General features: G+C 45.8%; 1 protein-coding gene across 1 annotated transcript in view; it reads left to right on the top strand.

Moving 5' to 3' along the window:
* The first annotated feature begins 6,882 nt into the window (after positions 1-6,882).
* The window catches only part of SPP2 (secreted phosphoprotein 2, 24kDa), a 6,143-nt gene continuing 1,925 nt past the window's right edge, over positions 6,883-11,100 (top strand). Inside the window, exons 1-4 of the mRNA XM_010131399.1 lie at positions 6,883-6,931; positions 7,039-7,163; positions 8,491-8,613; positions 10,521-10,631. Coding sequence (XP_010129701.1) covers positions 6,883-6,931; positions 7,039-7,163; positions 8,491-8,613; positions 10,521-10,631 — 408 coding nt within the window. The remainder of the gene's footprint in view (positions 6,932-7,038; positions 7,164-8,490; positions 8,614-10,520; positions 10,632-11,100) is intronic.

The raw sequence follows: 11,100 nt of genomic DNA, 5'->3' as shown, positions 1-11,100 counted from the left end.
TCATGCTTTCCTTTGCTGTACTTGCCGAGTAGCTGAGATTGTTGCTCTTGGAGCTGTAACCAAGAAGCATCGTTATCCTTGTGGCAGAAAGGAGCCTATCAAAAGTCTGTCCAAAAGGAGGACATGAGATGTGGGAAGCAGCTGGCCAGCACTGTGATCTGTTTGCATCAGGCAGTGCTCGGTGTCACTTTGGCACAGGTAGTGCACGGGATTACTGCTCTGCGCTCCAGCTGCCGGTGGGCTAGCAGCCAGGCCACTGGTCCCCACTGTGGCTAATGCTCACTATCAAGTGGCCAGGAGGAAGGAGACTGTGGCACAGGTGGAAGAGGGCAGCTCAGACTGGGGTGTATTCATGCCAGTAAGGAATCCTTTAACGAACAAGACTTCCCAGAGCCAAGGCGTGCTCCTGGTGAAGAAAATATGGTATAAAACTGGAAAGTAAATTCTAGGCTGCTTGGGATTCACCTTTGTAAGGACAACATGCCCTTGGTGCGCACTCACCAAGGGACCAGCATGCTGTGGTGCTCTGTGATTGTTTTTCTCCAGTCCTTCTACAATCCAACCTCAGGCAACAAACTGGTCCCTTGCAGCAGCTGAAAGTCTTTGTGGTTTCATGTGTACCCTGAGATTTTTGAATCCCTTGCTGAATGCCCAGCTGCTGCTGTGTAGGACATGAGACAAAACAGTGCCTGGAGTGGCCTGCCTGGCTAATTCTTGGTTCTGCTGCCCATGACTATTATCAAAAATATATGCTGGTTTAAAGCTTGAGCTCACCACCAGTGACTTTTTATCTGATATCTAAAATCTTGTGTAACTACTCAGAGACTCTAAAAACCAGAGATCAATATGACAGCTTTGGTATTTAAGAACCCTTGGAATTTGGACTTCTGATCTTCCTGGTTATGGATCTTAATGCCTTGGTGAAATTTCAAAAATATTCTGAGATGGTTTTATTGATAGACTGAAACTTGAAAAACTCTTTTTAAAAAAATCAATTCATAATAAAATTTAGTGCCTCATGTTGCTCCCAATATGCCTCATCTCATGACTTGCAATGAGAAACAACCCTTTGTGTGTGTTAAAGTACAGCAATGCTGAAGGCTGAGGTTGAAACAGCATTAGATGGAAATGCTGGTAACGTGACCAAGTGCCAGGAAGGCTGAGCCTCCTTCAGCAGTGCAAGCCACTTTCAGATGACAGCAGCGGGAGGTTTTGCGTGGTTTCACTTAGGATCTTGTGTTTTACCAGGGCTTGGTTTAACCCGTGATGGCAAATAATTTCCACTAAGAAAGCCAGAGGATGTAACAGCTGAACTGTCTGAGAACGTGCCTTAGGGATAGGGGGAAAACCTTGAGAGTTATCAGTACGGACGTCAAAACTTAAAAAAAAAAAGTACAGAGAGACACATAGCTTTTTGGCTTTTCAGGTAACAATCTTTGGGCCTGAGGGTAACCTTTGTCTTGCAGCAGCTACAAAGTTGTGCCAGTGTCCCTGAAAGAGCTATTACTGCTGACCTGGCAGGCACAGGAAATATAAATATTTAAAGTTTCAAAGGTTCAGCGTAATGAAGTGAGACCTCGGAGATTCTGCTGCAGCCTGTGCTGTTTCAGCGTGTGTTGTTGAGGTTTTGTTTGCTGTACCGTGTGCATTCTGTTGTTTCACTCTCAAAGTCCACTGTCAGCCACGGCAGCACAGACTGTGCAGGACTGGGCTGTGTTCCGTAGACCAGCATGTATGTGCGCCTCTGATGCGCCGGGTGAAAGGGGTTAGGCACTGTCTCTACAGCGAAGTGTTTCCTTTCATCTGTGGAGAATTACTGTGACGACATCGGTTCCAATGCTCTTCAGTCTTGACACAACTCGGAGTTCTCCCAGCATGATGGCAGACCTTGCAGAGTACGAAACTGCCACGGTATAAACTGCAGGCTTACAAAATGCGTCTGGTTTCATCCGTAAGGATGTACACGTGGGAAGCTGAGGTGTCGCTTGTCTTCACTTTTGACAACCAAATCTTCAAGTGCTTTACAGCAGAAAGCTCTGTCAGACATGCAGCCAGCGTGGCAGAGGGTGCCATCTTATGAGAGCAATTAGAGAAACTGGAAGAACAAAGACTTGTTCTCCATCCCAGGTGGTTGAAGGGCTTTCAGCAGCCCACAGACAGTGTCTGCACTGACTCTGCCATCGTCTGCTTGTTTCTGAAGGGGACATGCAGACAAGACCTGAAAGGAATCAAAGCCAAGTGTCTGTTGGTGTCTATGGGCTATGGATCAGGTCTCAAAGACTCTGTTAGTCTGAGCAAAATCTAGAAACTTTTCTCCTACCTATATCAGCTGATGTCAATACAACAGTCCTAGAATCACAGGATGGTTTGGGTTGGAAAGGACCATCAACGGCCATCCAGTCCAGCCCCCTGCACTGAGCAGGGACATCTTCAACCAGAGCGGGTTGCTCAGAGCCCCAAACAGCCTGACCTGGAATGTTTCCAAAGATGGGGCTTCTACCACCTCTTCGGTCTTCTGCACGTGATCCATATTAGCCATGGAGAAGATCTTTTAGGGAGCTTCCTGGTTTTGCCAGTGCCATGCTGTGAGAGCTAAGGAGGAAAAAAAAAAAAAAGAACATGCTGCTTTGAATTAAGTCAAATTTTCTTTTATCTGAAGGGACATCATTAACTTTCATCTGTCATTTGAATGTCCAGGAAACAAGGGACCAGGAATAGCTTCTCAGTGCCTGGGATGCTGTTTAGACTGTTTTCAGCCTACAAGCATATGATAATGCTGGACGAATTACATTTTAAATGCAAACAGATCTTGTAATTACCAAAATTTCACTAACGAAGAGAAATTATTGTTCTCCCAGTTGTCTGGGAACAGAGCTGACTTGATTGCTGGGAGTGTAAGTGGTCTGAAAATAGTCATCTAACAGAAGCTCTTTAATTTCCTCTTTTCTCAAATAGCACATATCTGTTTGCTGGGTGGATCAAATTGGATACAAACCCCTCCCTCTGTCCCAAGGTGCTTGGCATCAGGAACTCTCGTAGTAGAGTCCAAGTTTTAGTCTTAAACAGTGACGAGTCTTTCTCCATCTCACCCTACCTCAAGTTTCAAGAGGTTTTTAATTCTTGGTGCTTTAACTATAACATTTGACTCTTCTAAATAAACACGTAAGCATGTGCCCACGTGCTTTTTCTGTCAGCTCTGCAAACTCTCTCTAGAAGCCTTCTCAAACTTCTTCAGTCTGGCTAATCAGAGGAAAGGAAATGTTTTCCTGATCAGAGACATTGTGAGCTCCACTGCTGCTCCTGCAACCAGAGGCCTTCATAAAGCTGCAGACACAATCTGTAGCTTTTCCCCAGTGCTGCGTGGCGTCTGGGTTGTCTTCCTGTGGAAACCTGTGTAAAACCTGGGCATGTAGAAGGCAGCAGGCGGCACATCAGAAACACACACTGTCTCAATTTCCCCGCCTTTCCCATTTTGTTCTACCCTAGTTTTGGTTTGAGGCAAAGGCTTCGCCTTTCATAACTTCTCCATGTGCCCCAGCACCACTCACCACAGCACTAGAATCTACGGTATCGAGCAGCTCAACTCTAGGATGCTTTTCTCTTTCAAGAGCGTGTTGTCCTTGGTCGGCATGGCTATGCCTGTTGTTTCCTTAGCACAGATGAAACAACAAGTTTCTGTTTTGAATATGCCAATAACTGAAGAGTCTCTTGGGGTTGGGAATTTGACCTTGGAGGCAAAATACTGAATTTCAGGTTGAATTCTAGTTGCTCTTCACAAATTCAGTGGTGTTTCTTAAGCTCATGCTTCAGTTACAGTCTCTAGTGCAAAGAGAATATGAAAACCTCAGACCTCCTCAGAAACATAGAACACTTTGAGCCTGAAAATGTAAAATTAGTTCCACTGCTTAAATCTACTGAAAGCAGAGGTTATCCAAGAATTCTTTTTTTAACCCTCTGCCCCAAAAAGAAAATCCCCCATCATTCTCTTGTTGTTTGCACTTGGCCCATTGGCTTAGGCAGGTGGGTACTTGTGAGTGGGGACAACGCTGTGCCCACTGGCAGGACTTTTTTCCTGCCAGCACGTGCCTGAGCCTGTTTTCTCCACAGACCTTCTCACCGTTCCCATCCTGCCCATCCCCAGTTTCTACCTCTTCCTCAGCTCCTGTCTCTGTTTGGGTTGGGCACCCTCAACCTAAGTGTGCCTCTGACACAGACATTGGACGAAACCAATTTTGCTGTAACATGAATCTACTGGAGTGTATAATGTATCTGTGGAGAGATAGGAGAAATATTTACCAAGTTCATTACAGACTTAATGAGCCAGGATTCAGAGAGGTGGAAGAGCAAACATCTTCCTTCTCCGGATATAGCAAAGCCAAGCCAGAGCTCCGCAGAGGAACTTTCATTTCATAAAATGATTTTATTTTCAAGCCCCATTCAGCATTACTACAATCCTGCTGGCAGCATTTCCTAGTAGCTACTCTAAGAGGAAAATCTTTAAACCCTGCAGTTGGTTCAATAGCTAAAATTACTATTGGACTGGCTACAATGCTCTGGCTCAGCGGTTAGGAAGCACTTTTACATGCTTCCAGATCGTGGTGGAATATTAACATATGAGAGGCAGATGCTTCCTTTTCTAAGGATGAAGTTGAATGCTAGATGTAGTCCAAACTGCTGCAGCAAGTTGTTGGTGGAGCATCCTGGAAAACAAGGAGGACCTTGGGGCTCCGAATGTCAAGTTCTTTCCATTCAAGTGGTTCCAGTGGTGTCATTCCTTGTGTTTTATTACCGCTGCAGCAGCAGGATTGATTGCAGAGAAATCATAGCAGAAGCAGGTCCAACAGTGTATTGGATGGTTTCCTCCTTGATCTGAGGGAGCTTGGTCTTGGCTCTGGTTGCAGAAAAGTTGGGCATAGCACAACAGACTCTGCTCTTGAGAATCACCAGCTCACTTTAAATCCTCCGCATTGTAGTGCTCTGGCATGGCTGTAGCCGCACAAGAATATTACTGGTCTTCACACGGCGCAGAGAACTGGGAAGCAGGAAGGGCAGACCCTGCTACAGATGAGCACGTCCAAGAGCCAGGACAGAGAGTCTTCAGCTGTAGCGAGCAAGGAGCATGGATGTACAGAAGAGGCTTTGGCTCTTGACTGAGCAAAGTTTCAGTCAGTGCTTTGATCATTTTCCCAATGCTGAAATCCAAGTTGGCCAGTAAAAAATGCCCACCCCTTTTTTGGAATGTGCACACACACAGTGCTAGGGGGATGGCACACGTGGCGTGGCGCTAGCCAGTAATGTGGCCCCAGCAAGGTTCCTGTTTGGGGCTGTGTCTGCTTGTCCTCCCCAGGCACGGCTTGTTCCTAGCGCAGTCTCTGTGCTCATGTGGAGCTCTACCAGCTGGTACACAAAGTCTTTCCTAGGGTGTACCATGGCTTGACAGGTTCCTTTTCTAGGATCTTACAGCAACAAGGGGGAAGGAATCCAGTGACCATCAAGGCCCTCAGCTGGACAGTTGATTCTATTGCGTCTTTCATGTGTGTTGCCTTTCTGGGTCTTTTCCTTAAAGTATTTGCAGTGTGGGTGATACTTACCTGACTCTATCCATCAGGCAAGGAGTCAGATCCCCGCAGTGTGCAGCCTGCCACCCTGCAATCTGACAACCTAACAACCAGGAGCAACTTTATTCTCTTCCTTATTAAATCCAAGCCCTGGTACTTTGCAATAATCTCCCACGTCTTTCCTTGAACACTTGTCATTTGGGAAGTTCTTAAAATGACCCCATGCTGTGTAATTCTAGTGGACCTGTGATTTGAAGGTTAACGGAGGAATTTCACCCGCGGGATGCTCAAAACGAACCTGGTTAGACACATCTCCACCCTTTGCTGACTGTTGATATGGCAAACTTGTTTGAAGGCAGCAGTTTCCCTCCCAACTCCTGTGAACATCCTTTAAGCACTTAAAACCCAAGTGCACCTCTGAACTGTACTAGAAGTGTTTCAGTGTCTCTGTTGTGGGGTATCTGTGGAAGAGTGGTGAGATACGTTGCCTGTATCTGGACACCAACAAGTGGCTCCAGTTAGCTAAGGGCTGAGGTGTTGTGTCTAGCGTGTCCCTGTAATTCCTTATTCCGTTTTCAGTACTGAAGTCATAATTTTTCAAAAAGCCCATTAACTTCTGTGCTGAAGCTGAACCCTGAGCATCAGGGGAATCTGACAGTGGGAAAGAAATGTCTATAGCCACTCAGTTGGTCAGCTGGGCTTAGGCTTGGCCAGAGTCAGAGCGATGTGGGCACTTTTCTGGAACGTGCTGAATAGCAGAGTTCCCAGGAGCCTGCACAGCAAACAGCTGGGGTGTCTGCCGTGTGCCTGGGAGGCATCTGTTGGTTGCTCTGGCCTGCAGGGTGGTGGTGTCGGACCGGTCTGTGTGAGTGGAATCGTGTTCCATGCTGGGGAATTGTTCCCTCCTCAGAGTACATCAGCTTGGAAGTGCTTCCAGTTGCTGCCGAGACACAAAGGTGCTGGGTCCGGTGCAAAGAGTTGACTCACCACAGGGAAGACTAATGGCTGAAGGTGAACAAATTAACTAGATTATCTTTGGCTATGGAGATGTCAGGAATTCAGTGTTCTCTTTTAGTGGCAGTCCTGGGGAAAAGGCACTGCAGCCCATCCCTTATCAGAGAACTACTGCTAAATGGAGAAAAGCTGACAGCAAATATTTACTCTCAGATCAATTCTGTTTAAAGTGCAATGTCTGTGGCAGAGCTTGGACTGACAGGAAGGTCAGGTGTAGGATCAAGGCTACGTTTATATAAGGATAAAGGGATATGCACTGGAAACTCTTGCTTAGGAAGAGAAAGGACCAGAGGATTTTGGAATTCCCACTATGAGGATCTTAATTTCTGTCCTCACACTGAACATTTTCTTGTGTTCAGGTAAGTTGCTCAGAGCAGAACCACGTCGTCTTTCTCTACGTGGTGGGTTTGGTAGGAAAAGTACAAGGTCACACTGAACTTCTAATGGAACTGCACATCTGTCTCAGGGTTTCCAGTGTACGACTATGAACTCCCTGTCACAGAAGAGGCTCTCAATGCTTCCATCGCAAGAATCAATTCTCAGTCATGGGGGACAAACCTGTATGGTGTTGTCAGGAGCCACGTCACAAGAGTAAGTGCGCAGACAAGAGAGATCCTTTACCTCAAATAGTCTTTGCTGTGATGAAAACTCTTTTTTAACCAACCAAGATTTAGTTGGAGTTTTCTGATGCTGCTTGGAAGAGGGTGGGTTTGGGGCATTTTCTGAAGTTATGGCTTTTAGGAATCTAAATATTCTTTGTATGTTGGATTGTAATGAAAAATATTTCAGGAGTTCAAATTTTTCACCCCTAGAGTAGAAATCTTGAGGATGTCTCGTAAAATTTTGTTCAAAACTGTTTTTTTTAAACACCTCCAGCTGACTGCTTTACCTCAAGCATAAAGTAACCTGGTTCATCTGACTGTCCGCACTGTTAACTAAATGCCGTCACAAACACATTCAAGAGTCTTTCTCCGATCTGTATTTATGTCATCTGTCTCTACACACCAATTCTGGTTCAAATCTGCTGGAGTCTAAATGCAGGCAGGAAATCCATATCTGTTTTAATTTGTGTTGCGAAGAATGATACTGGATACCTAGAGCTCAGGAGTTAAAATTCCCTGCTTTAAAGTTAGCATGTCCATGTTCCTGAGCATCCGCAGAACCATTCTGTTTGTATAGATGGCACATATCAAGTCTTCTGCAAGAATGAATAGCAAGGTAACTTTTGGATTGATCTAGTTTGGTGGGGAAAAAAGAAGTACTTGAAAGTAGTTTGAGTTTTTTGGGTGGCAGGTTTTGGGTTTGGTTTTTTTGAGTCTCCCATCTTAAGCTAAAACATTGATTAGACTGTGAGAAGGAGAAAAGAAAATCTGAATACGTCAGCAAAAGCACCCAAGCTCTCTGAAGCTTGCAGTGTTACACACGCTGCCCATTGAGGCACCTTAACTGACAAGGAGCAGCTCAATAAAGTCTATGAACTGCATTAATTTAATTTACTTTCCAAGTCATGTATTTGCAATAGATTTCCCAGCAGTCTGGATTTCCAAATCAGAGCTGTAGCACCCCAGTTCCCACAGAAGAGGGTTAGCACAAAGGGGTAACGCTATGCTTATCTACCTTTGACTGCTACCTGTAGTCCCCCCAGTCAACTCCAAGAGGTAGGAGAATCCCGAAATGGCTGTAGGGTTTCAAATGCAAAGCTCTTCTGTGTTGCTCTTACCAAATCTGCCTAGGAGAGAAACTCTTGAGCACATTAAAATAGCCTTTCTCGCACACAGTAATCTGCTCTAAATTGGGTACTGACCCATAATGCTCTTATGCCTTGCTGCTGCTTGACACATAAGCAAGGTTGCCGCGTAGTGGGTGTGGAAGAATGACAGGCTCTAATGATATGTTGCGTTGACCTTCCTTTTGCCAGGTTGACATGTGGAACAGCAATGCCTATAGACTAGAGCTGCAGTTCACCATTCGTGAAACTGTGTGCAGGAAAGCTTCAGGGAGAGACCCATCCACATGTGACTTCAAAATTGGACCTTTTGTGGTGAGTGCCTCTGGTTTGAATGTGAGCCCCCAGCTCCATGCAGGATGTTTGTGCTTAAATACTACTGGTGCTGAAGAATGCAGAATGACTGGCTTTTTGAAAACAGCCCCAAACCCGAACAAGTACAATCTGCAGCATGCAGTGGGTTTTAGGTGAGAAAGGTCAGTGGTGGGGAACTGCTTTGAGCTGAAAAGAGAATACGTATCTTGGAGCAGCATGTAGTGAAAGTGTCCGTGTGCTTTGGGACCAAATTCTGGAAGGAGAGTGTGGCTTCTTTCTTAAGATAAGAGCATAGAAAAACTGCCATTTGATCTGCTTTTGTCTATCGTGCATCTAGGCACTGTATAAAGGCTTAGTTTCCTGTGTAATGCAGATTCCCTCTGCGCCGACAGTGCTAATCATAGAATCATAGAACCGTTTGTGAGGAAAGGGACCTGTAAAGGTCCCCAGCCCACCACCCCTGCACTGAGCAGGGACATCTTCAACCAGAGCAGGTTGCTCAGAGCCCCAAACAACCTGACCTGGAATGTTTCCAGGGATGGGGCTTCTACCACCTCTCTGGGCAACCTGGGCCAGGGTCTCACCACCCTTGGTGTAAAAAGTTTCTTACTTATATGTAGTCTAAACCTTGTCCTGTTGCAACAGGATTTGTTAAAAAGTCGCTCCTCATCTTTCTTATAGACCTCTTTTGAATACTGAAAGTCCACTCTAAGATCTCTCTGGAGCCTTCTCTTCTCCAGGCTGAACGATCCCAACACTCCCAGCCTGTCCTCATAGGTGAGGTTGAAAATCTGAAAAAGATTTTCAACTCTCTCTTCAGCCTGAAGTAAGCATGGATCAGGCTCTTGATATAGCTCTTGTTCTCCTCTGATTCTTAGATGACCAGCTTTGGTACAAATGCATCACCTTTGAACCTGGACTTCTCTGGGCACAGTTATTTCTGCCAAAACATGGCTCCCATTGCAAGCTTCTGCAAGGTTGTGTCCTAACTGCTTGCACAAAGCAAAGCACGTGGAGTAGCTCTGTGTGCAACGATGCCATGCTGTGTGTCAGCCTTCCACGGAGATTATCTCTGCTGCTTCGTGCTGCTCCAAGCTGAGCTCTTCTTACCTCTTTTTGCTCTGTAAACGGCTGCCAAACTTATCTGTCCTTCCTGGGCACCGTCTTTTGGGAAGAGGAGGGATTCTGGGAAGGCACTCAACAGATGGCACAAAGGCTTTCCTTATAGGTTATGAGCCACGCTACTACCTCAGGGGGTAGTTTACCCCCTGAAGAGGGGGGTAAACATCTCTTCGAGTATTGCCACTCTAGAGGTGTGCAGCTTGTTTGTGTGTGGTTGTTGCTAAGTTTTCTTTGAAGATGAAAGGGTTGGCTGCTGCAAAGTTATCATGATATCGTAAACAAACACCATCCTTCTTTTCTTCTTGGGGCATTACAGTATGAAAGACAGTGTGAGGATCTCTGTTTGCCAAACGTGAGTGCAGGTTTTGCTGGAGCTTCTGTCAAATCACAGACACAACTTCGTTAAAGGTTGTTTAACTTCTAGAGCTGGAGCTGCCATCTGCACAGCCCTGCAAAGCTCTTCTGTTTGTGCTTGCTGATGTCAGTGCCATGAAAATGATTTGGAGATGTTCTTCTGCCTCTAACAACCTCAAATAGTACACAACAACTTGCATGTTAGCAAGAGGAGCGATAACTTGTGTGTAGTCAAATGCTGCCAGAATATATTGGTCTGGTTGCAGTCTGCTCCGATAATTTTGCAGGTGTATAGCCTTGCTTGAGCTTCTTCCTTTTGGAATTTGATTCTAAAATCCCTGTACAGGTTCCCTCCCCACAGCAAAACTCCCATGAGAGGGTTCGCACAGTAGTTCGCTTGACAAGATTTGCTCTATTTTGATCTGTTGCAGCCAACCGCTCTCTGCAGAAGCGTTGTGGAAGTCTCCAGTGAGGTGATCTCGAATGTTATGGTGCAGTGCCAGCGTGGCACATCCAGCTCTGGATCGATGAGCAGCGAGGAGGTAAGGAAGAGGACAATCAATTACCACTGCCTGGGGGAGTGAAAATTCTGCTCATCCTTTTTTAAGGAGAACTCAGGTGTACACATGTGAACGGCAACTTCTGCTGCAGTTGGAGGTTTTGGTCAGAAGACTGCATGTGGTTCGAAATACAACTTCGCTTTCCATCAGCGGAGAGCCTTGACCTTGCTTGATGGATGCCTGGGTAGAGTGTGAATCCCTGCGGCAGTCTGACACATCCACTAACTCCAACACTCTTTTCACTGACGTGTAGAGTGTGTGCCTGGGGAAGAGTGATTGGCACATCCTAGACAGAAACAAATACGGATGACTCTGGCTCTGTTACCAAACCCTGCTCTCGGCTGAGCGTGTAACCATGGGAGAGCTGAAGAACATTTGCTCTTCTGATATTTGTGTTCCCGTTTTGAGCTCTTATTTGCTTTTTAAGGTGTGATTAAATGCCGACCCAACC

The sequence above is a fragment of the Buceros rhinoceros genome, unplaced genomic scaffold (genome assembly GCF_000710305.1).
Source record: "Buceros rhinoceros silvestris isolate BGI_N320 unplaced genomic scaffold, ASM71030v1 scaffold350, whole genome shotgun sequence".
NCBI lineage: Eukaryota > Metazoa > Chordata > Aves > Bucerotiformes > Bucerotidae > Buceros > Buceros rhinoceros.
This window is presented reverse-complemented; position numbering and strand designations above follow the sequence as displayed.